The 26,820-nt window shown below is 38.2% G+C and overlaps 2 protein-coding genes across 2 annotated transcripts; one reads left to right on the top strand and one right to left on the bottom strand.

Moving 5' to 3' along the window:
- Nucleotides 1-3,984: 3,984 nt before the first annotated feature.
- On the bottom strand, nt 3,985-9,076 carry LOC149047511 (uncharacterized). The gene is made up of 6 exons (XM_089203575.1): nt 8,909-9,076; nt 7,060-7,210; nt 6,560-6,652; nt 5,823-5,945; nt 5,086-5,141; nt 3,985-4,223 (listed from the first exon to the last, which is right to left on the bottom strand). The coding sequence occupies exons 2-6, from the start codon at nt 7,175-7,177 to the stop codon at nt 4,137-4,139; spliced, it is 477 nt and encodes a 158-aa protein (XP_089059701.1). The 5' UTR covers nt 7,178-7,210; nt 8,909-9,076; the 3' UTR covers nt 3,985-4,136.
- A 1,551-nt stretch (nt 9,077-10,627) lies between these two features.
- LOC149047510 (uncharacterized) lies at nt 10,628-26,503 on the top strand. Its single transcript, XM_089203565.1, has 10 exons — nt 10,628-10,819; nt 11,247-11,318; nt 11,996-12,067; nt 12,880-12,954; nt 13,174-13,248; nt 14,096-14,167; nt 14,762-14,836; nt 15,129-16,933; nt 23,121-23,174; nt 24,805-26,503. The coding sequence occupies exons 1-8, from the start codon at nt 10,644-10,646 to the stop codon at nt 15,226-15,228; spliced, it is 717 nt and encodes a 238-aa protein (XP_089059691.1). The 5' UTR covers nt 10,628-10,643; the 3' UTR covers nt 15,229-16,933; nt 23,121-23,174; nt 24,805-26,503.
- Nucleotides 26,504-26,820: the final 317 nt, after the last annotated feature.

Here is a 26,820-nt window from a genome sequence, read left to right as displayed (position 1 = left end):
CTTACAGTAATTGTCCGTGTCGCATTGCTCGAAAAGCCCCATTGTCGACTTTTTGCAACCAACCGTGAAACAAAAATAAACTTGATATAATTTACAACGTTTACGACCTCAATTTAAATTAAACACTCAAAAACATTACGCATTGCGTTTTGAAGAACACAGCCTTTGTGGGAGTCGCTAGTGCCTCAGTTTAGTTGCGATGAAATGTCATTGAGAACTCTTACAATAGCCAAGGAGATTTCAACGAAAGCTCTAAGTTGTTTAAGCCATCCAAAGCGAGGTATTTCGTGAGGCTTAGCAAAAGATTTTAAAGACAAACATTTCGGTGAAGCTCTTCAGTTACTATTTTCAATGAATTGTGAAAGTTCATCGGATGTTCCCGTTCTTGTGACCACTCGGTTTTGGAGACGTGATACTCCTTGGCGAAGGAAGCTGAAACATCGAATCGGGTTGAAGGTAACGTACTTCCAAATTGACTTCAAATGTTGAATTCCGTTTCCTGTAAAGTAGAAGAAAAGACGGAGTTCAACACTTATACATGTAATTAAAATCTCACACGGAAGCGTTAAAAACGGTAAGGTGTCCCTTTTTCCTAAATATGTCTTTTTTTTCGCTCTGGCTAAGAAGCGTTTTGAGAATGGGTGTTGACATTTCGAATTCGTTAGCACAATGATTTGGATTTTTTTCTAAGATTTCAATATTTATTATACTCCATTTGTACCTCACAGTTTTCTGTTTTCTACGAGTGATTTCCAATGTTGGAACACTACAGGAGATGAATAAAGAAAATAACTCAAATTCTTCCTCCTTCGCAGATTTCATAGCTACAATTTTGTAAACTACATCCTAAAAAGCTCTCATGTTAACAACGTCTCAAAGTTCCACCGACAGGAAGAGTTAAGCTGCGGGAAGAATTGACCAAAGAATTGGCTGTCAGAACTGTAAGGCCGATTTGGGATAAACTCCTCATTGTTGTTTGCTTCACGCGCTTGAGATGTACTCATACTCCTTGTCTTTCTGCATGACTAATTTGTTCTTTTCTTATCGTATGAAAATCCTACTAATTGTAGTTTCCATCGTATTTAAATCTCAGATTTTCATCATTCGTAAAGAAGTTCAAGCCCTTTCCTGAGCTGACCGATATCCTTTTGAACAGTGCGAAACCTCTGGCGTATACTGACAAACACTATCTCGAAGGGGCCGTCTATTCCCCGAAGATCCTTCCCATGAGCCATTAAATCCCCCCTGTCCTCATGAAACTAAAAGTAGCCACAGTAGCAATGTCACTGTGATAACAGCACTGCAACGGAATAAATAAAGAAACATATAAATTTTATTGAACTAGATGGTAGTGAATCCATGTGCCGTGTTAAAGTCGATACGTACGAAATATTTATTTATAATACTGATGTCAGTTATTTACTTTGAGTGGAATGGGTCATATGTCAATGCTGCACTTAAACTAAAGAAGTTTTCTTTATGAAAATCATCCCTATTTGAGATTAACTTGAATCAAATGACCATAATTCACTCGTTTTCCGTTAGGTTTGACCGGCTCGTAGATCGCGACGATAGCCTCTGCCTTTCCAGTTTCTAAGGAAAGGAGTAACTCGCAGTGAAACTGCCCAATGACTTCTCGGTGAAAATCATCATGCCTCGTAATACAGCTGATTAGTTCGTCAAAAGTTAACTTTTGGTTTACTAGGGGAATTTCTCCACAGCAACGAAACTAGATCTAGAGCACTGACCAAGGGGAACCTTCGCCACATATAGTGCTGTGACGATAAATTTTCGCGCCCAACTGGAAAACTGAATCTTCGCGACGGAACAATAACAACTGGGGGAAATAACTCGGTAGAGACGACTCGGCAGCGAGAACGGAAACTCGTCACGATTTCCTGGTACACGGAGATCTGCTTCGAGCGAGCTTATACGGACGTCAAGGATAAGACAATCTTTGGTTCCACAGTACTTTTACTCTAGGTCAGGCCAACAAGCGACATGACCTCTGGCATACTCTAGTTTGTAATCATCAAAGCTGTACAAGGTACTTGCTTAAGAAGTAACAGGTGCGAGGTGCTATTGTTACACAAATCGCAATATTTGAATAAGGACACAAAGGAGCGGAAAAAAGTCTCTTTGAAGCTAAACAAAAACTACTTAAATATTCCATCTGTTTCTACGACGGAAATAATCTCAAAATTAAAAAGACGGATGCAATAAACTTTAGGCCATTAAAGTAGGAAACCTAGGTGCGAATTTACAGCTCTGGTATAGGAAACAATACCTATCTTAATTGCAGTAGCGCAGCTCAGGAAATAAAAAAAAAAACGGAAAAGCAATTAAAGTTTCTGCTTATTTACGCAAGATTTGTTTGGAAATTATTGCATGAAAAGAAATTAGATTTACGTGTTTAAACTCAGCTGCTATCTACCATGAAAACCCATGTTTCCAGAAAGACCATTAACACTTATATTTACCTAAAAAAACCATGTAATAAACAGCAAAAGTGCCGACAAGCAGGTGCATATGATGAAAGCGAGTAACAACAAAAATCTGTTCTAAAAGCTACTGTGGTTTTTATACATTTTTTGATTTATTAAAATGAAAGGAATTGAAATGGTTAAATGTGAAAGTTTACGAATAAATATGTTTCGAATAACACACACGGGAAAATCAGTAAATTTACCCGTAACAGTGCGAAGGAATAAAATGTTCTGGCAATAGAAACGAACACAGCTATCTATTCTTAACATTGGTTTCGCCATAGAAAACAAAACACAAACGCAACAAACTAAACATTAAGCAACGGGCATTTTCTGTTCTAATCTGAACATAAACACCGCTGGCGAGAAATTCCGTTTTTGTCAGTCTTCGCCGAAATCTTCGTGTGATACAACGGGGTTCTCCTTCGTAATCGCAACTTCCATTTCTTCTCAACTACTTGAGTACAATGTATCACAACTCTCGGTGGAGCCTGCTGAAGATAGGTATGCATTGCTATCGGACATTATTTCAAGAGTATTTCAACGCTGACTGATACAAAATTGCAAGAGATGTGAAAGATTTGCAAGTGTCAACAGAGAGTTTTCACAATTTTCTACGTCATCAGCCGCTAATTCGTTACCAGTCTACGGGACACTTTTAAGACTAGATAAGAGCACTTTAGGGTCCGTAAAGACCGTTTACGTTTTTTGAAATTTTTCTTCAATCGAAATTGGTTTGCACATATGATGAGCTAAATATTTTCGCAAAAAAACTTCTTATTTTACGGCTAACAGTTGGCTACCGTCCTTTGTGATTAAAGAACCATTTCGACAGTTAACTTTTTTACGACTTTCGGCCAAATTTTTTGGCTGTTTTACAGCTAATGGTGAAGCCTATTGTGGCCCCCTTACATTAACGGCAATGAAAGGCAAAAATACCGCAAACCAGATAATACTTTTGCCATGACATGTTCATTTTTTGCTTTGAAAGACGGTGAACCCCAAAAGTATTTATTTACTGAGCGGAAAAAACGGCTAAGCGTTAGATAATTAAAACCATAGAGGGCAGCAGTAAGCATCTTTTGGTTAGGAGTTTTGCTCGTATGCGATGAACTGCGCTGTCATAATTGATATTTCAAGAAGTTTTTTGAACAGTGGCCTAGTCTTGATCAACCCTGCCAATCACCAGAACAGATAACTGAAACACACAGATCAGTCCTGTCTCATTTTTACCAAAATCTTTCTTTTAACTAATGAGTTTCATGGAAGCGCTGTGCGTAGGGAAGAGTTCAAAGGCTCTCACCCGCTCCGCTAGCTCCCTTGCACAATCTTTCTCATTAAAATCTAAGTAATTTTTGCTACAGTATATAGTTTTTCACACTAACTGATCCGCCCTCTTATTGTTTCCCGTTTTCTACGCCGGTTTTGAATATCAGGCTGTTTCACAAATGAGCTGATTCCCTCGCCACAAAAACGTAATTTATGTATTTACTCAAAGTTATTAAAGTTATCTTTAATGATTATTGTTAGATTTCAAAACTTTGTTTACAGAATCATTAGTTGCAAGACCACTCTTTGCATGTCTTTCCATGCCTATTTTTTCCGTCATGCTTCCCTTGAGTCTTGGCTCCCGCCTGTCCTGTTCGTCTCTTACTTCACCTTGGCTACAATCTCACCACAGAGAAACATGATATTCTCTTCATTAAAAAGTTGAAATTTCGCCTTGCAGATTCGATTCTAATTGATTGAAGAACAAAATGAAATAAAATGACTAAATTATTGTAGAATGTAAACCCATGCATTGATTTAGAGCCCTCTCTTGTTCCTAGGAATGAACTGATAAAACTATGCACGGCTTGATACTAATCGTCATAATCATAATGATAATGATCAACACCATCATTCGTAATGATTCCTTTTGAAAAAGTGCGCAGTCAATGTAATGGTAATGAAGATAAGGAAGAATAGCTGCTGACGCTAAAGCTCACAGGTGCTAGCCTACATTAAAATGAGCGTACAAAGATGACAAAATGCCCGACTGGAAATCATTTTAATGGAGCGAGGGGAGGGGTTAGTTTCTAAAGAAACCGTGGTGCTGCGTCGATGCGTGGCCGTGTGGGGCTCACAGGAAAATTTGGCTTTATCAACTGAGTTGAAAATGCAAACTTGCCACCATAAAGAGTTTTCAAAGCTGACGTCTCAATCTCTGGCCCTAGGTCAGAACGAAGGGCTAACTCTTTGGAAACTCTTCACAATGGCTATTTTTCATTTTTAACTCAGTCGATAAAACCAAAATATCGGGAAATCTTTTGGCCTGGATGGTGGCTAACGAATTTGATATCCTTGGAAAAGCTGATTTGAGATAAAAGGACGAGTGCTCACAAGAGAGTCGGCTTCAGTTTCGTTGAAGAATGTAGTTACATTCGCTCGTGAGAAAGATCCATAAATATCATATAGGAAAGGACGAAAACTGTACCGTTTTGATTGGAGAGCAAGATCAAATCTTGACTAAAGACTTAAATGCAGCCGGGGCTATCAGATAGGAATCACAAGCGCCAAAACCAGTGAGCTGACTGGGCTACGCTAATGGATTTATTACCTTAAAAACTGGAGGAATGGCCGGTAATTTCTCAGATTGAACCCACACTTTGGTTTCTAGAAGACAAAAAAAAGAAAAGAAAAGAAAAGAAAAGAAAAAAAACAGCTAAGAAATTAGCAAAGGTTATTCAAAATAGGACACAACATGCACTGGGAGAAATATATAAGATTGAAAACTAATCAATGAGGATAGACTACCTGAATTTTTCATTTCTATTTTTTGCTTGTTTTATTTTTCGTTCGAAGCTGCCTGTTAGAGGTGGGTAAGAAAGCAATTTGTAAAGATCCTCGTTCTTTATTCTAAAACATGTCTCCGGATGTATTTCACACCGTCGGTTGAAAAACTATTTGGAAAAAGAAACTGTTTGAATTTATGCCAATCTCGGAATATATGTATGACTATAATCACAGGAATAAATATACGAAAAACAGGAACTAATGGTATGATTAGCTTCCTAAGGTTTAAGCTGGAGTTTATGAACTAGAACCCATAATTTTGATTTAATCTGCAAAGCAGGGTATTAGATGATTAGCTTTAATTATAAATGCTTAAGAAAATTCAATGTGATAAAAGTGCCTCTTAATCCTCCCTTTTTTTCATTCTTTCTTCCTTCCTTTCTTTCGTTTCTTTTTTTTTCTTTCATTTTTTTCTTCTTTCTTTCTTTTCCTCATTTCTTTTATTCTCATTTTCTTTCTTCTTTTTTTTCTTCGTAGCTCTCTTTTTAGAAGGCAACTTACCACCAGCAGGTAAATTGCAAAAGAATGGGTCCACATTGCATATAGTGTCGTCCCTGTGCTTTAAAATCACCTCGCCGTCTGAGGCCATTTCGTATTGCAAGAATACTTCGAGAACATCTACCGCTATTAGAAGCAAGCAGTAGTTAGAACGCAGCACAGATCTTAGTGTAATGAAAAAGTAATTTCTGCTGTGCATCAAGGAAAATTGAAAAGGGATTCAAATCTTGGATATTATATGGTATACACCCTTGGTCAAATTGATAAGAAAGAGGTTAAATTTTTTACTTGGTCTTTGAACAAAGTAGGATGTTAATCATTTTGGTCTCCAGTGTGTGGAAATCTGATTCCCTGAATGGAATACATGTAAAACCTTGGAGCATTGGATTCCGTCGTCCGATACTCTACGAAAAAACTCAGTGGTGGACTGGACCCCACATTAGGTTTAAACGAGACATTAATATACGTCTTCCAATTTGTCTTGCATGCCGCAAGGATATGCAATTTCGGTATGTTTGCATACCGCCTAATCAAGGAAGATGTTGTCCGCAGTTTTTAATCATTCCTGCGGTCGTTTATAATTCATTCACCTGTCAGTCAAAAAAAAAAGTAATTATGCAAGCTTTATTTTTTGGAAGCCGTGGAATTTCATAAGCCCCTCCTCCTGCTTTTGTAACGATATCACTTTTAATTGAAAATCAATAAAAAATATTAACGTCTCCATCACAACTTGAACTTACCAGGTGTAAATGTTATATTAACATTAAAATGGGTTCCAGCAGGAATGAAAGGCCATGGAGAAACTTTAAACGTTGGAGGCTTATCGTACTCTCCTGAAAAGAATGCAACAATGGAGCATCATCTTGGACTACAAAAAAACAAAATTAGTTTCCAATTGAGTCTTTCACTAGTAAATGCTTGATGCCATTCATAAGTCTCCACATTTCTAACCTACTTTAGTCCAGCCCCCACGAAAAGCTTAGATACAAAGCAATGCATGGAAAATTAAATTGTAACTTTGTTTTTTTGCGACAAATGAGTAGTCTTATTCTCGGCGGTTTTGAGTAAAACAGCCGTTGAACAGTGGAGAGGTAAATATAAAGATAATGGAAATGGAGTAATCAGCAATTCTTTTTTTTCTTAGAGGAATTATCAATTTTCATTCTTCATGCTATTTCTAGTATAATTCTGTAATTTTTCCTAAACAGTTTTTAGGCCAATTTTATAAAGAGTAACAAACCACAGGGTGTCACATTAATCATTTCAATTCCAGAGCGATATCCCCATGATCCACTGATAACAAAAAGTAACATGCTCAGAGAGATAGTTTGTCCCGGTTGTCGCGTCAAAATCATCATCGTCTTCCAAACCGACAGCTGTGCAGAAAAACTCTGTAAATTAAAGTAATTCATCGTGAATTTAATGCGGCCTTTTATAATGAGGGTTTGATAGCCTCTTTGAGATACTGTTCCAAAGTCTGTAAAGGTAAGCTTCTGGCTGAAATACTTGAAAAGTAAGTTTTCTACATGGTCAGTACCAAAATTTAAAAAATAAAAAAAAAATTAATTAAATAAAAAAAGGAAGAAAAAACCGACGGAGGGTCTAACGAATTCGATATCAACTAGAAAAGAAATTGATGGATAAGGCTGAACAGACCCCTTGCTGAGAAGCCTTCAGCGCACCACAGATAATACCTTACCATATAAATAGTTTTTACTAACTACGAGAATTCTTAGAGATGCCGAATATAGGGAAAAGTAGGTTTAAGATCCTCATTTTCAGCCAAAACCTCAGTCCTTCTCGTGGGGAACTCGAAATTATGAAAATTTATAGAACAACTGAGGCATCACGAGAGCCATCCCTGATTGGTCAAAAACCTTTCGTGTTTATTGCACCAGTGAACCCATAGAAAAAAGAAACATGTTCGTTTTAATGTTTGATGAAAGAAATCGACGCATTTTCTGTGTACCGTTTTCTCTTATTTTCCCAACATCTCTCGAAGGTTATCACGCGGGTACGCTGAAAGATAGTGCAGTCAATTGCCTTAATGAGAGAGAGAGTGTAACGTATCCAGTAAGAAATTACACAATTTGAGCTGATTAATTATTTCTTTGAATATTTATACCATCGTTACGATTCAGTGGATTCTTGAAATTACCATTCTAAGATTCTAAAAGCGCCAGTTACGCCAGTTGACACTTGTATGAAAGCTATTGAGCAGTTCCTTGAGGGTGAAGTTTCCAATTGCCAAGAAGAAAGAGCTTTCAGCTAGTACAGGCTATCGCGTTTGTTGTGATCTATCCCTTTTATGGTACCCATTTAGTCAAGAGGCAAATTTGCATTTCGTCTCGCTAGTGTATTCGTAGCTCTTGTCACAATTTTTTTAAGGAACTTATATTAAATATTAGGAAACGAGTCTACTCTTTACGACTAGATCTTTCGGTTTTTGAAGCTGCAGCTACTTAAGGTAACAAATGAGGAATGGATCTCTACAATAGTGGTTAAATAAGCTTTCTATTCAATCGATTATTTTGTCCCTTCACGATTTGTCAGGTACTTTGGAAAATGATTCACGATCTTTGTCTGAGCTGTTGAGATATGAACCCCTTTATCAATTGTGAATTTTAATAGCGCGAAAATGCGACCACATAAAGAACTGTAAGTAATGAGGGGGAGCAAGGCGTGCTTTGTATCTTTTTTGTGAGTTGAGCCTGAAAACGTCCTTAACATGTTCTCAAAATGAATTGTTTGCTGTCATATGGTATCAAGTCGCTTGTCACTTAGTTGTGCGGCTTGCTTAGATGCCGTAAACAAGATGTCTCACAAACCAACTATTTGAAACTCTTGCTAAATTTGGCTTTACGAAAAGCAAAATGAGCAAATAAAAGACTTTCTTTACCGATTCTCAGCCTGCATATGTTCTGAGCATTTTCTTAAAATTCTGGCTAATCTCAGACTGATAATGATTGTTCTTATAAAAAAAAAAAAGATTCTTATGAGTAAAAAGGCTGTGTGTATGTATATATGTATTACCAAAACTTGGCAAATATCGTTATCATTACATTATACTGACAAAATTTGTAGCTTACCGAGAGGGAAAGACTGCGTGCAAATTGTCCCAACTGTTTTTGCAACGTAATACTACTCTAGAGGTTGAAATTTTCCGTTAAAACTCTCGCTTGCATTTGCTGACTCTGCTTCGAATCTTCCTTATCACCGTAATCAAGATAATGTGTCGCAGGTTCAATAACCAATTTTCAAGGGCTCGAAACCAAACTATTTTAGACTATTGTGACGAAAACCTAACGAAAGCAAAAGCAATGACCAGTGACGAAGTCATAAACAGGAAGTAATCTATCACCAACCAGTGCTGTGAGCAGTGCTAATTTAGTGTAAAAGAACTAGAGCTCATGTTTCAACTCATGTATCTTTCATAACATGGGCGTGTTGCGAAAAATCGAATTTGAAAGAACTTGATACCGTTCCCAAACATTGATCAAAGAAAATGCTACGATCCTGGAATCTTTTTAGGTGCGAAATGATTTAGCCGAAAAGACGGCACTTTTATAACTTGGCGGTCTTCCGTTTCGTAACCAGTTCCCGTCCATGAAATGAATTAAATAATGACTTAAGGGAGAAGGCATAACCATTTTAATACGGTCGTATCTGTACTGTCTTTTTATTTCTTGATCTCATTTAATACATTGAGGTGCATTAGCGTTTATGAACTTTTGTAATTAGCAGACTGAAACCAGTAACTGCTTTTAAGTAATTTACATTAAAGCGTGCTCATAATTAATATTAATGCTTCAGAGTTTCGAAACTTTTTGTGGTCTTCCGTTTCGTAAAGTGTTCCCCTGCAAGAAATCAATTGAATAATTATTCTAAAGGCAGAGGTTATAACCAGTTTAATATGGCCATATCTGTATTGTCTTCTTATTTCTTTATCTAACTTTATAGTTTGAGGTTCTTTGCGTTTATGAACTTTTGTAATTAGCAGATTGAAACCAGTAACTGCTTTTAAGTAATATGCATTAAGGCGTGCTCATAATTAATTTTAATGCTTCAGAGTTTCGAAACTTCTTGTTCCCGGTGATGTTTGTGCCTTTGTCAGCAGTTAACGTTGCGTTGGAGACAGATAGTGAAAATGTGAAACTGATATCTGAGAAGCACGGACTGAAGCGTTAGTTGTCGAAGGGCCAAAAATTTAACAGTCAACGTCGAAGAGCAAGATGGTTATAATCAACCATGTCTACAAGCCAATATTAACCGGCCCTCAAATCACAAAAATTCTTTGACATTGGATAACATCGTAGGAGCTGCAAACGCAATTGCTTGTGCTCCTCGAATCTGCTTTCGATCCTTTTAATTAAAGATAGAAATTTCGGGAATTACAAGAGGACTATAAGAGGAAGGAAGTTATACGACTTCGAAAACATTCTTCGAAGAGATCGATTCTTGGCTGTGAGAGATATTTGGGTGAGTTTATTTGATGGATAAGCTTTTCAACAGCGTAGCAAAACCGTTTTTTCTACTTATTTTAGAGAGTCTCGTTCGAAATTGTTTCATTGAAAAAAATGATGACCACTCAGCTTCCTGTCAGAGAAATGTTTGGATAAAACTGATTTACTCCCACTGAAAACAGTGATTATATATACGAATGTGAATAAACCTACCGGAGAGACATACCTAGGCCTCCCAGCGTAAGCTTTGCTGCTCTTGAACGATGGATAGAGATTTTGAAAAAAGGATTTATTTATTAGTTATCTTGAAATCAGGATATTTTAATTTGCTTTTCTAGCAACCCCTCTGGCCAAGGTAACGATGTTTACTGGTCTAATATTAGTCATCTTGGTCTTGTGGTTTGTAACACCATGTAAGAGTGACGTCTGCAGCCAAAAAATCTGTCTATGTACCAAGTTCGGTAGCACACGGCTAAAAGTAAAATGTCGAGCTCATGGATACATATCGACGGCATTCCCAAGCAATGCAATAGAACTGTAAGTGATAAAGAAACTTCGTCATCCTTCGTCCTGCAGGGCCTATTATCGTCTCCTATGTGTGTTCGTATTTGTTATAAGCTGATGGTTTGTAGGCACATCATACACGAAATTTAATTGATTTTGCAGACTTGCTAAGGAGTCTTGGTTAGTGCCAGAAAAAGAGGAAAAAGTAAAGATGATTTCCGAACGAACAAACAAAAAAGGAAAAAGGAATAACAAACGCATGATTTGAAATTAATCATAAGAAAAGTCGTACAGACTGTGAAAACTCAATAATTGGACGCTATGTGTCAATTTAAGCTAAAATACTTTTTTGATTTAGATAATCGCTTATTTCATTAGTTATTCCTTTCGGAACTTACCTCCTCTAGAATTCAAATTTATGTTCATTACCATTTTTACTTACAGTTTAATTTTTACCCAGGGATCTTTCAAGTTGTTCGTTGAGCTCAATTTCAGAAGACATCTTCAGGAACCTGACTGTTTTAAAGAAATTGTAAGTTGCAAATGAAACTGAATTAGAAAAATCACCGTGAGTTCTTATGAAATGTAAAGGAATATAATTTCCATTAATGAGAAATTCGTATTGGATCGAAAAGATTTCTCTTACAGCAAAGTGATTTTTCTTTTTTAAAAGTTAAAAGAAAAAAAAAACACAGCTTTTTAAAAAACATGCCATTTTACGGAAGCAAGTTTGTAGATTAAGTAGCCAATCTTATTGTGTCTGTGAGGATAGTTTGATGGCAGATCAGACAATTCGCACAGTCTAGCCAAACCTCATTAAATTAAAGGAAATAGTGGTCAACATACTGCATATATCTGGCATATTCAGAAGAAAAATTTATCAAAGTTGTGAAAAAGTTTGAAAATGGTCTTGAGATTTCTCCGGGCCACCTACGAACGCGAACAAAATAAAAAATTAACCATCTGATTACAAGTTATATCTGAGTACTCACTGATGGTTCAATAGCTGACTTACTATCTGTGAGATGGTAGATTTCGACCGTTTTCTGTGATCATCAGGATACTAACACCGTCCTTCTAATGTTAAATGAAAAACAGAACAAGGCAAGTAATCTTATGTAAGGGGAACATTTGTCTTTTGGAAAATGTTATGCTTGATCTGTCAAGAATCATTTTTTTTTCTTTTAATCAATAACTCTCTTTTTCCAGGGACTTATCAAATAATTTACTGCGACACATTCCTCAAAACACTTTCCGTACTATGGAGAAACTGGAATTAATGTAAGGGAATTCCCATCTCAACAATTTAGTTAAACTGAAACAATTTGCAAAATGGTTAGAAAAAAATCAAGTGAAAAACATTTCCTTTTTTTATTTTTATTGTTATTTTTTTCTTTTTTCATTGTCATCTTGTTAGGCTGAATAAAATCTCTATCCTTGTAGAGTTTACCACTATTTTTGATCATTTCAACTTTCATTAGCTTTAGTAAAGTAAATGGTTTGGATGGCCAAACAACAGCAATCTGATTGGTTTCGATGTCACCAACAACAGTTCTTTTCAGAACTACACTCACCCGGACGATCACACTACACAAACTACTTTCATTAGCTTTGTTATGATAAACAACTATTCACCTGCACCTAAGTGGGAGAGGTTAGAAGTGGATATTTACCGGGCCGTGAAGAAGCGAGGTAAATATCCATCGGTAGCCACCGACACTGGGGTGAATAGTAGTTTTAGCTATTATATAGTAAAACAGTGCAATAGTGTAGCGCATTATTTTTTTCTCGATGCGTGAGCGGGTGGTATTCTGTACAAAACCTAGCAATCTGATTGGTTTCGAGAGCGGGCAATATTCTCCCATCTGACTCGCTCACATTGGGTTGCCGTTGCGTGTTCAGTCGCTTATTAAATCTCTAGCTTAGCTGCAAATTTTCATAAACATAAATTCTTTTTTCAGCTGGGAAGCATTTTTAAGCAAAGACTTCGGTCACGACCTAAAGCCGGTCAATAGCTTAAATGAGGCTGCGTGAATTATTTTAGCCCACCGTCTAACACTTATGAATTGATTTTAGATATTGAATTTGTTTAGGAAAATCAGTGACAACTTATTATCTATTGCTGATATGAAAGTCATTCTCAAAGGACTAACGCGGATTCACAAACTGTAAGTGTCATGTTTTAAGTTGATTTAAAAATCACAAAAAAAATATTTTCGAATGCTTAAAGCATATAATCGTCGGAGATATCCGCTAAATACTCGTTCATCACAGTCCACATCAGTAGTTCATTACAGTTTATAAGGAATTAAAATTCTACACCTCATATCAGCCTACATGTAATCATCAGATAGTTGCAACTCATTTCAAACGGTTTACTTTCACAGAGATCTTGATCGAAATCCACTTGGACCTTCTCTGCCATCAGATATTTTCACTGGGTTTGAAAATATGACATATCTGTAAGTTCAGTGGTTCTACAAATCACCAACTTAGAAGAAGTATCACATTGAATGTTTGTTTCATTATGTAGTGACACTCGAAGTAAATCCTGGCGTTTCATCCATGCATATTTGGTTTAATTCAGACGCCGAAGTCGATTGCTACCTCATGAAGCACTGTACTCTGTAAAGATTAGCTGTGGCACACTGTGATGTGGCAATTCTGTTGTATTTCTTGATCGTTCCCTTCCTTACTTCTGGATTTTCTGCTAGGTGGAATCGCCTGAATTTCCCCTTAAACTGTGTGTTTAAAAATGGAAAGGGCAGTCAATGAACTTTTTTCCTTATCAATTCCAGCGGTTTTCGCTGCCGAGTAGGTGCTCCGTGGGACGTCGGAAGTCTGTGCGACTTGAATGTCGACGCAAATAACAGCTGTCGAAAATGAATATTCGTAGAAACGTTCCTTTCACATCCAAAATGACCAATAACGTTATATTGCTTTATTCATACATACGATAAATTACTACATAACCACCCTTTCTTGTCACATAAGTTATAAATGAGAATAACCGTTCTCACTGAAAGCTCTATGCATTTGTTAGGTATTAGCTGCAGCCATCTCCGAGAAAACTAGCTTGGTTGTTCGGTTGTTAAGTGTAACAATTTAGGAACAGTTAGTTTTGGCCCGACAGAGAAGCATATTTAAAAATTATAAAGGAATGTTCTGCTCTATCCGTCTAATTATAGTTACTGCGATATATTTTTGATGGTGCATTCTTCAATCAGCTAATACCATCCTTTAAATATTTTAACAACAGCCTTCATCAAACTTCTCTACAACGCTGTCTTTTTCATACAACTTTTGCAGTTCCATGATTGGTTGCAACTTGCAAAAAATCGAGAATGGATCTTTTCGAGCAATGCGATACCTACAAGTACTGTAAGTAGTTTCTCAACTTTTTTTTTTCATTTTTTGTGACGTTTAAGCGTAACATCTGGCATGTCTTGGAAAGTTTGTGTCTGAATAGCCAATAAATTATTTTTTCCACAATTAAAAAATGAATACAAAACTTTAGCAATCGCTTGTAAATTAATGATAAATGGGCAAGGAATTCGACTTCGTATACATTAGTTTGTAGTCAGGCTGCACTCGCAAATGAGCTGGTTTTGTAAACACAGAGATCATTATTTTCCCTTGGAATACTTAATTATTTTTAAGGATAACTCCAGATTGTTTACACATATCACCAAAAGAAGGCAATGAAAATGAAGACTAAGCTGATCAAGAGTCAAATGAAGGAGTTTACCGTCGATTTTTAGAAAATTTGACGAAAGTTTCAATGAAATTCTTTGGATTTTCACAATATGGTTTGATTTCAACAAGGTGAAGAGTTTTGTTACCAGGTTTTGTAGTGCGAACACTTCATGATCACTTGTCACATCCTTGACTTCGGACCATGACAGCTTCATTTGAGGTGAAATCAACTTGGAATGAGCGGCATTGCATTACTGTTTTAAATTTTTCCGTTTTCAGAGATCTTTCCTCCAATAAACTGACTCATATACACAAGGGCACAGTAGAAGGACTCACGGATAAACTCATTATCTTGTAAGTACGTTAGCTATGCATCAACGTTCTTTGCCTACCACCGGGTAATGGGAGTTTAAAAGGAATATCTTAACAGGCCTCACTTATTTGTGGGCAGTGAAATCCTTCGGTGTACCGAGGATCCAAACCACAAGCAGCACCTCTTTTAGTTCCTATAGTTGACAATGAGATTTATCAAATATGTAAAAGAAAATAGATTTAACCCCCTCCCTCCCCCCCTCCCCCCTTCTTATGTAGATATTACAGTTGCTGCAGTTGGACTAAGTTCAATTATCTTTATTCTGGTTAATAGGTACCTTCAAGGAAACGAGCTAAAGACAATAGGTGATGGCACTTTAAATCAATTTAAAAATCTCCAAAGATGGTGGGTATTTTTAAACATACTTGTATAAAACAGGTAAAATGGCAAAGAATTCGATAAGGAGCAGAGTTAAAATGGTGCGAATAACTACTTTTCTAATGCAAGGTTAAGGAAATGTTTTGTATCAAAAGAGAATATAACAGTTTCTTTGTATTATCATTCCAATATATTTGGTTAATTCACTGACGTAACGCAATGGAACACGCAACGCTTTCCTGCAGAACAGGGCAAAAATTCGGACAGACACGATCCGCGTGATCTTTGATTTCTCTTCCGTTTTTAAGACATGATTTTTTTCAGCAAGGAACTTCAAACCCCACAATATTTTTTTGTTAGGTCATCAAGAACAGTTAAACGGTCTCTTCTGTATTATTTTCTTCTTTCACACACGTCCCATGCGATCTGTTCGACTCTCAGGTGAGACCGTATGAAAGTCACAAAATCACGTATTATTTAAAACATCTGCCGGAAAAGGTGTATTTATAGCCTGGAAAAAAACCATCACTTGTTGCAATACGTCAATTTTATTTCAGATTACACGTGTGCGATTGCAACTTGTACCCATAGTGGATTAAAATGACTTAAAAGATGTTTGACGTTAAACACGAATGGCAAAAATCAGTGATGAGGCTTATGCAAATAATCCTTGAGAAATCATGCAGAAAAAACCTGAAGATTAAAATCTCTGATGAGCGAAAAGAGAAAAAATGCCCATGTCAAAAAAAAAAAAAAAAATTGGACCGAAAATGCGGGAAAGAAACAGTTGGTCATGCGAAGTGTCTCGAAGTTGTTGCGCGACAAAGCCAAAGGGACTGGCCAAACAGTGGATTTCTTGTAATTCTCTTGCTATAAAAAAGAGAAAAGACAGCGATGATGTATTGATCAGAACTCATTACTTCTGTTTATAGCGGAGCTATAAATAGTAATTAATAGTAGTAGTAATAGTAGTAGTAAGCCATCAAGCCGAAAAAGTTTGGACTTGAGACCGTACGACCGACCCTACAAGATGCTACTTTTAGCATGCGCGGCCAACTGTACCATGGGCACTGTCTTAGCCATTACGTAATGGAAGGGCGAGGGAGAAGGTAATGCGCAGGCGCGATTGCGCGCGTAACTTGGATAACCCATTAGTGCATGCCAGGAAACACCGACAGATGACAATGAAGTGCACATATTCGAGTGTTTAGCTTCCGTGTAGCGCACCGTTGGCACACGGCTAAGCATTGCACGAGTGCTTTACGTGAGCGAGCGGCTGTGAAGCCGCGTAAGCAATTAATTTGCAACCCGCGTTTTGAGCGCGAAATCAAACTGGTGAGGTTGAAGTTGAATAGCAATTCTCAGTATTTCGCAATTTCCAATCAACTCGCAAAGCAACAATTCCGGCAGAGCTAAAGCTTTGTCAACGGGAGGAAATTGTTATGATTCAAGTTTGTGGAGAGAGGGTTTTGAGTGGAAATAGGATGAAAAGAAAGAGACTGAGCGACCAAAAAAAAACAAGAAGTAAAAAACGTAAAGCGAATCAAGAAGAACGCGTAAGAAAGTTAGAGAGGACACCAAAATAGGCAGAATACGGTGAAAGGAATGCGAAAGAGAACAAGAAAAGACACAAGTAAAAAGGCAAATATCTAGCGAAGAGCAACGCGAGAAGGAAATACAAAGACGCTCCTGTTAACAGACTGAGAAGTGGTCATCAACAAAGAGAAGCGAACTACAAAGAATCCGAGAAATACGAGGAGGTAAGTCGTGTCTTATTCGGGTTTTCTCTAAAGCTAAGGCCTAAAAAAATTCAAATCCTTTTTACCAATCGTCGTTTGATACTAGCTTCAGTTAATAATTAAAATCACGTTTCGGTAAAACATTGACTTTGGCCTTCATCGCCTAAAAACTCTCGCGCCGGTTCATCGCTCGAATAACATGTCATAGTGTTCGTATTTTTCAAGGTATTTTTTGGCCTGTCGTTTGCAATGTTTTATACAGTCGTGGTGTTAATGGAAAAGAAGTTATCTTGCGGATTTCGTTTTGCCTAGAAAGCTTTCAAATGATAGCGAACGGCGAGCGCAGGTTTCTACCTGTTTCTCTCTTCGGTCAACTATCGCAGGATTTACTCTGATTATTAAAAAAAAATCGCGCTTTGTCGAAGAAGTGTTGTTTTAGCCTAAGAACGAAGTGGTAGCCTCTCCCAAAATTGAAATAAAATGAGATTGGATCTACGATGTCCATATTTACACTAAGTCTGACGCGGTAATTTGATTTTGACAATATTGTCATGTGAGAACCCGTCAAACATCTGAGAATTAAATTACGGACCGCAAATGTGTGGTGCGCACAAACTCACGGGTAAAATGGAATTAGTTCTACTGCCGAGTGAGTGAACTTCATTATTTAGTCATGGTATTTTTCAGCGCTAAGTTGTCATGCTTTCTACTCGCTTTGTACGAACTTCAGGAAATAATTTCGATTGTCTCACAAAACACGGAACCACTCTCTCTTCTCTCAACATCTCGAGGCGTGTTTACTGCTCGGGTTATGATGAACATGCTTGCGATACGATACTTTTTTCCTGTTATGGTTTTCCAGTGTGTTGTATGTTGTGTGCTACCATATATGGTTTGCTCATGCGCACGCATGAGGCTTCATAAAACAGTCTTTTACTTACCGAACCGCCATGTTGTTTGGGGTGTGTAGTTCTTAAGTAATACATGACAATTTTGGCGACGAGGATCGGATATTAAGGGACCTTTTTGGCTGCTAAAAGTGAAGACATCCCTAAACTAAATCCACATAACGTCCACGATGGCCAGCGATGTAAATACGGCACCAAATCCAGTTCGTAACATCGGAAAAGTTCAAAAGTTCACTGTGGGAACTGACTTCGAGGCGTATACAGAACAGTTAGGATTCTTCTTCGTGGCCAATGGAGTGACCGACGCGAAACAGAAGAAAGCCATCCTGTTAACCAATCTTCCCACTGAAACGTACCAACTGGCGAAAGATTTGATGGCTCCGACCTTGTTAGGAGAAGATTCTCTCACGTACAACGCAATCGTAGAGCGTCTCCGCGAACAATTGAAGCCACAGAAGTCTGCTTTAGTAGCCAGGTATGAGTTTGACAACCGAGCACGTAACGCAGGAGAAACGGTGAGTCAATATGTTGCTGTTTTGAAACATCTAGCTATGGATTGCAAATTTAACGACGCCATGCGTTTGGAAAGGCTTAGAGATAGACTGGTTTCGGGTATTCGAGATAAGAGAATGATGTCAGAGCTTTTGAAACTTAAGCTTGAGGAACTAACATTTGACATTGCTGTTGCAAAGTGCTTAGCTATTGAGCAATCTTACAAGGATATTGAAGCTCTCCAGGGGAATAAAGCGTCAGAATCAATCGATTTATTAGCCAAATCAAAGCCAGGCAAGAAGCTTAAATTCAAGAGAGAAGCCAAGCTTTCAGAGAAAAAGGGTTCTTTTTCCCCCAAGAGAACGGGTGATCAAAGTTGCTACCGCTGTTTGGGAATTCATGATCACAAAAGTTGTCCATTCAAGAAAGAAAAATGCCACCACTGTAACAAGACTGGTCACATTGTGAGGGCTTGTAAATCAAAGAAAAAAGAGACACAAGCTTCCCAACCCCCTTTAAATTATGTAGACGGCGATGACGGGGACAGCGATGATTATTTGGCATCCCTTGAGGTTAATAATGTGGGTGACAAGGATCACGTAATATGGGTCAACCCCGAAATACAGGGAAAGGTGGTCAAGGTGGAACTAGACACAGGGTCAGCGGTGTCTGTACTTCCATACAAACTATATAAGGAACATTTTAATCATGTCAAACTTTCAAAGAGCCTTGTGACACTTAAGACATACACTGGGCAGAAAATCACACCTAAGGGAGAGATGAGATGTAATGTTAAGTTCAAGGGCCAGGAAAAAGAGTTAAACCTACAAGTTGTTGAGACGCAGGGACCAGCACTGTTTGGGCGTGACTGGCTGTCCAACATTCAACTGAACTGGGGTGAAATCAAAACCTTTAAGCTTAGCAAGACTTCAGAGGGGGGTATGGCACGCAAAGTGGATCAGCTACTACAGAAGTACGAGTCTGTATTCTCCGAAAATCTGGGCACACTTAAAGGCTACAAGGCGGATTTGAAGGTCGAGGAAGGCTGCCAGTCCAGCTTTCATAAACCACGCCAAGTGCCATACGCACTCCGCCCCAAAGTAGAAGCAGAATTGACACGCTTAGAGAAGGAAGGTATTCTCTCTAAAGTAGAATACAGTGAATGGGCGACCCCAATTGTCCCGGTAGTCAAGCGAAACGGATCGGTACGAGTTTGTGGCGATTTTAAGGTCTCAGTGAACCCAGTACTTCTTGCAGAACAGTACCCTCTGCCACGTATAGAGGATATCTTTGCAAATTTGGCTGGCGGTAGACATTTCAGCAAGCTTGACCTTCGCCAAGCTTATCACCAGATGGAAGTAACCGAAAGATCCAAGGAACTCCTTACGATTAATACACACAAGGGCCTTTTTCGATACAATCGCTTAGTCTTTGGCATCTCTTCGTCTCCAGCCATTTGGCAGCGTGCCATAGACCAGGTATTACAGGGAATACCTGGGACCCAGTGCATCCTTGATGACATGATTGTCACAGGCAAAACCGATGAAGAACATTTGGAGAACCTGGAGAGTGTACTCAAGCGATTACAAGATGCGGGTCTGAAGGCTAACCAGGAGAAGTGCGAGTTCTTCAAAGATAGAGTTCAGTTTTGTGGGCATGAGATCGATAAGGAAGGGCTACACAAGACACAAGAGAAGATTGAAACAGTGGTCAGTGCACCAAGACCTGAGAATGTGTCACAGCTTCGCTCATTTTTAGGGCTCGTAAACTATTACAACCGTTTCTTGCACAATGCGTCTACAGTTCTCCACCCACTTCACCAGTTGTTAGAGCAAAACAACGAATGGCAGTGGACTGAACGGTGCGAGCGAGCGTTCACTGAGGCTAAGCGTATGATTACATCTGAGCAGGTGCTAACGCACTATGACCCAGCATTACCGGTTAGGCTGGCATGTGATGCTTCACCAACTGGCATCGGCGCGGTTCTTTCACACGTCATGTCCGATGGTAGCGAAAGGCCGGTAGCTTTTGCGTCCCGATCGTTGACCAAGACTGAACGACGGCATGCACAAATAGACAAGGAGGCATTGTCCATTGTGTGGGGGGTGAAACGATTTCATGTTTACCTCTATGGGAGACGATTTACGCTCATTACAGACCACAAGCCCCTCACTGCCATCTTCCACCCAGAAAAGGGAGTTCCAGCCATGACTGCTGCAAGGCTTCAGCGATATGCATTGTTCTTGTCTGGGTTCGACTATATCATTGAGTATAAGAGTACAACCAAACACTGCAATGCCGATGGACTGTCGCGGCTCCCTCTCCAGCAGAAAGAGCGAGAAGACTTGGAGGTGGATTCAACAGAGGTGTTCCACGCCTCTCAGTTTGTGCCATTACCTATAACCAGTGAAGCAGTGGCAAGAGAAACACGTCACCAAGGCTGCATCCTATGGGGAATGAGAGTGGTAGTTCCCAATAAGGTACAAAGCAGAGTGTTAGAGGAACTTCATGATGGGCATCTGGGCATGGTCAAAATGAAAGCACTAGCGAGGAGCTACGTATGGTGGCCTAATATCAATGGTCATCTGGAAGAGCTAGCGAAAGGCTGCAGCGGGTGTCAGCAAAACCAGAAGATGCCTGCTAAAACACCACTACATCCGTGGGAGTGGGCCACTACACCATGGCAGCGTATACACATCGACTACGCAGGGCCATTTCAGAACTCGATGTTCTTAGTGGTTGTCGACGCACACACCAAGTGGCCAGAAGTGGTTCCAGTCAAGTCAACTTCTTCAAGTTCGACTATCGAAATTCTACGCGATTTGTTCGCCAGATTTGGAATTCCAGAACAGATAGTCAGTGACAATAGTACACAGTTTGTTTCTGAGGAATTCCAGACATTTGTCAAGTCCAATGGCATTCGCCATATAACTTCAGCACCGTACCATCCAGCGACGAATGGTCTTGCGGAAAGGACAGTACAAACCTTCAAACAGGCTTTGCGTTCCATGCGTCAAAGCCCCAAGCCAGTGAGGGAGAAGTTGGCGAAGTTTCTCATAGCTTACAGGAACACTCCACACTCCACCACCGGTGAGAGCCCAGCACAGTTACTCCTGGGAAGACCATTGCGTACTCTCCTAGATTTGGTGAAACCTAACTTAAACCGTAAGATGGTTAACCAACAACACCAGCAGAGCATTAAGGCAGCGATTGACAAGGGTAAACAGTATCGCCAGTTAGAGATTGGTGACTCAGTTATGTCACGGGATTATCGAGGGGATCTGAAGTGGCGTCCAGGGCTGATTGTTAACAAAACAGGTCCGCTGATGTATGAGGTACAGGTGGCACCGGGACTGATCTGGCGCCGACATATTGATCAGTTGAGACCAACGGCAGTTGGACACACAGTTGAAAGCACTGACGCCGACTGTAGTATTGAAGTCAGCCAACCTGAAGTGGCCAACACACCACTGACCCCAATTACATCAAGTACTCCAACCACTGAGGGTGGCACAGCTCCAGGAGGTTCCAAAAAAGATCAACCAAAGATGGTTCCTGTTTCCACACCTACGGTACCTGACCCTCCTGATGCTAAACCAGCTACAGTTAGTCCGATGGTCAAAATGCGACAACACCCTCAGAGAGTTCGCAGGGCACCACAGAGGCTTGATCTCTGAACTTTGTTTTATTCTGTTCGTTTTCTTGTTTTAAGGTCGTTCTTACCTTTCGAACTGTGGTTACCGGACACTGTTGGTTTATTTTATGTTTTCCTTGAAATTGTATTTTAGGGCTTGTTTTGAAAACTAGGGACAGATCGTTTTATATGTGTGGAGGAATGTTATGGTTTTCCAGTGTGTTGTATGTTGTGTGCTACCATATATGGTTTGCTCATGCGCACGCATGAGGCTTCATAAAACAGTCTTTTACTTACCGAACCGCCATGTTGTTTGGGGTGTGTAGTTCTTAAGTAATACATGACATTTCCTAATGCTGTAAACTGAAGAATCAATCTCTGAAATCGATAGCAATTCAAGCTTTTGCAAGAGGCGTCTGAGCTGTGATCGTGTAATTAAACAGGGTCTTGGCAATTTGAGCTCACAAGCACGCTGTTAAGCACATGGTTAGCGTAAATAATTGTTGTTTACAGTTTTTTAATTCGGGAACCGTTTTTGAGAGTCCGTTTCTGTAACCTTCATGGATGTTTTCGGTTGAATTCAGTGAGGTACAATCTCGGAATTTCATAAGTGATTATGAACGATAAATTTGAATCGGCACCATAATTTATGGAGGTTTTGTTAACACATCAGTTGACAATTCGTGAACCATTTCTGTAACTTACTTAGATATTTTCTTTTGAATTAATTGAGTCACACTCTCGGAATTTCATGAGTAATTAAGAACGATGAATCCGTATATTTAGCACAAGTGAAGCACATTTTAAACCTTCCATACGACTTTAGGAAACTATACTTAATTGACTCTCGATAAATTGACCTGCGTTGATTATTATATTATTTTGTAACCCCAAAAGCCTGGCTTATGACTCTGGAGGTACTGAACTTGATATATTTGATACAGAATAAAATAATTGCTTTCACGACCGTATACTACACCCGGTTTACATAATTACGTAGATAACTGCTCAGGAAATACCTACTAGAGCTTTCTTCAGAAGCAAACACACGTAGGTGATATGCTTCTCCATTATTTTTATTGTAAGGTATTTCTTTTTATTTAACATATATCCACTCCTTTAGTTTCCTCCTTAACCTGCCTGCAAATAATTAAATGTTATGTTTTAATTCAAGTGTGAGAAGATAAAACAGGGGTGTTGCAGAGTTCTCTTTACAGACTGAATTCAGGTGAGAACATCAGTAAACAAATTGATGTCATATGCTCCTCCTGAATCTTCAATTTTATCGTCCTGGTCTTTTTCACAAAGCCTCTTTTAGATCTCTGTGTGCCAGCCAAAGATTAAAATCTCAGTGAATAGATATGCCATCTTTTAGCAGTCTTTTTAAATTTCATCTTTAAGTTTTTTGCATTTACTATTTTAAAATTCATAAATGGCATTCTCGTTTCATCCATGTAAAGCGATATTACACATTTCTTAAACTAAAATCTGAATCATAAAGTCAACTTAATTTCAATGAGTTTGAAACTTCAGTGTACTAAAGAACACTTTACTGGAGTAATTTTGTTACATTTATTTGCTGTCTTTCTGGTAAATGTGATTACATAACCCTTTAACTTTCAAGATTTCATTAGTAATTCTCTTTACTGTCTGCCATACGATTTATGTGATGTTAGGTTGGAGAATTTGGAATTGGATCAACCAATTATCCCCTTATTAATATTTTTCTTTATTCTCATCACTTGTCTGCCTGATATTGTACTGATAGTGTGAGGAGAAATTCTGTGTAGGTCACTAGTGAGACTAAAACAGTTAAAATGGGGGCTTTCATTATATTGTAATGATTAAAATTTTCTCATGCTCCTGTTCTCATGCTAAAGCTTATGTCTTTAATTTTTAATGTTCATGAGAAATGCTTTTCTTCCAAAGTGAGGATACAGAAGTTTTCAAAGCTGATAGAAATAAGCTGTTTGCAAGTAATGAAAAGCAAACTGACAACCATACCTCGATGCTTGACATGCTTCACTGAAACATGTCAGTTGTGCATACCTACCATTGTAGAGATGCCTTTCATGAAAAATATTTTTTGGTGTTGCTGCTTTTCTTTGTTGATCTTTGTTGCCAAAAAAGTTGGTAAAGGCACTGAACTTCAATTTCAAGGCACCCTCCAAGAGTAGAAGACCACAGACTGTTTACCAGGCAGTTGCACTCACCACAATTAAATATTAAAGCAATACTCTACACATATAAAACTGATTACATGATGTCTGAACCCTTTACACCCCAAAATCAGTATGCATATTCTCCATACTGTTCTCTACACCTTCCCTGGTGTGCTGGCAAGGAGAATTTGTTTAACAATCAAGAGTTTCTTCGGTTGATTATCATTTCCTTTATTCTCGTGACCTTAATGCTTGATTTAGGGATGATATTGGCAAAGATGAAATTAGATACTAGTCACTCGCAGGAATTAGAGTGTTAATAACTGTACAAATTTTAAATGCTCCTTGCATTCGTTGGCAGCAATAGTTAAGATTGTTAGGAAAGCAAACAGATGAAATGAAGACAGTGAAAAGAGGGAAACTGTAAACTTTGCCCTATGGAAGAAACTTGAATTGTGCTAACCAATTTCCTCTATGCCTTTCATGTTTTTGAGAGGCTCTTCAGTTCATTATTATTGCCTTTATTCTTGTAACCTTAATGTTTGATTCAGGGGTTATATTGAAGGGGAAAATTAGATGCTAGTCACTATCAGGGATTAAAGGGTTAAAGGAAGCAGGTTATTAAAAAAATTTTAACTTTGGTTCAAGCAAGTATTTGATTATGTGAGTAACATTTGATGTTTTCATATGTAACAGGATCACGTTGAAGATGGCCTCAAAAAGGAATGAACTTGACTGTAACAATTAGGTCACTACTATTGAAACTTGAGCATCTGGTAAATACCAAGCAGGAACCATCCACATGACCTGTACAATCATAAGCTATGAGAAAACTTTAGAAAAATGCATTTGTGTCAGTAGAACTATTGTAAGTACAGTACCACCTAGTGACAAAAATTAATGATTTCCTGTAAGTATGAATGTTTGAGAGAAGTTTTAGTGTTAACTGACCCTTTATTGTTAAAATACATAGGATTTGATGATTGTAATGTATATCTATTAGCTTTTAAACTTTCAACTTTGTATTAATTGTAACTGTTAACCATATTTATTTATTTCTACCTCAAGCCCTCAAAAGTTGAAGCAGGTTAGTCAATTACCTGACTTTCTTTGTTTGGAATTGTGTGATTATATAATTTTGCTGTGTAAGTTGCTACATTGTAACATGTAATATTATTATTTAAATTGCATCAAACACTCTTGCTCAAGCTTTCATTAATGCACATGGTGTTTCCCACCAATACTCCTAATTAAAGTAGACATTGATATGAGGAATTGGTCACAAGGTATGTGAGTTTTAAAGGGTGGGAAACTGGAAAGGAATGATCCCCTTTTAATTAGGAATGAAATTAAAGTGGGCTCTGCTATTTAATTCATGCTTTTATTTTAACCTGCATGAAAGTTAAACTAGTTGGCATTCGCATAATGCACAAAGCAAGAATATAAATTATGATAGTAAAATAATAGGTTATAAAATTAAAATAAGAAAGTTGTGCAGACCTTATCTTGCCTTTTATCACTCTCTGGATATTTACTCAAATAACATAGTCACTACCAGTCCCTCTCACTCTTACTTTCCATTGAGCTTGTGGAAAGATGAAAACCTCAGTATTTCTTTAAATGAAGAAAGGAAAGCCTGCCCTCTTACCACAGATGGTTCTTTTGTACATCATCAGTATATACCTAGTCTTATTTGTACATGAAGTCGATTGTTCTAGGTAGGCTAACCTAATAAATTACCGTAGTTATTCGGTTATAAGGCGCACTCGGCTATAAGACGCACCCCCAATTCGGCAACTTCATTATTGCATGTTTTCAAACTGAGAAAATCGCTAAAATACTTGGTTATAAGGCGCACCGTTGTTTGGGGAGTAAAGATCGGTCAAGTTTATTGTAAATTCTTTCATAAACTTACAAAAAAGCGAAAAAGTCGCGTATTGATTTTAGTTTACCGTTAATCAACAAAAGCAGAATTGTCGCACACGCGACCACGCACACAAACAAAAGCCTTGAATAAACAAGATGTACCGCCGAGAATGCAGGTCTCAGTGCACTAAAAAGGCTGAAAGGATAAAGAAGGTATTTACCTCTTCGCTTGTTTATTTTCGTTTCGTTTTGTGACGTATCAAATTACTAAGCACGTGCTCTCGAGCACGTATCACATCTATGCAAATTTGACTTCGCTTGTCTTTTCAGAACCATATTCGTAAAAGTCAATGTGTGTGTGTGTGTCATTTTATTTGCTTGAAACCGTACCAGTAACTGTGATCAAAAAAAATTGTTTCGGGAAAATATTCGCCTGTAAGACGCACCCAAACTTTGGCGGTAATTTTTAGTAGAAATTAGGAATTTCTTGAAAAAAACGGTGCGCCTTATAACCGAATAACTACGGTAGTTGTGAAAATTTCTTTGTTTGACTCAATTTTACCTGACAAATCTATACTGAAGAAATAGAAACTTGAAATTTATTTCTCTTTCTTTTGAGGTGTGCATGAAAATTTTGAAGTTATGGCAGGCTTGAACTACAGGTTTATAAGAAATCTGCATGTGTGTGGGTGTTTTTTCAACATACAAAACCTGTAAAAAGGTTGCTTAATTTTTTTCACTAGTACACATTTCTTTTTCTAAGAATCTTGTTATTTAGCCTTTGCTGAGTTCTAATTTTTCCAACAAAGTTTACATTCTTTTGAATATTCTTAGATCTCCTAGTAT

Source organism: Pocillopora damicornis, chromosome 4 (assembly GCF_964200805.1).
Source record: "Pocillopora damicornis chromosome 4, jaPocDami1.2, whole genome shotgun sequence".
NCBI lineage: Eukaryota > Metazoa > Cnidaria > Anthozoa > Scleractinia > Pocilloporidae > Pocillopora > Pocillopora damicornis.
The sequence above is the reverse complement of the archived record's forward strand: the minus strand, read 5'-3'. Positions and strand labels throughout refer to the sequence as shown.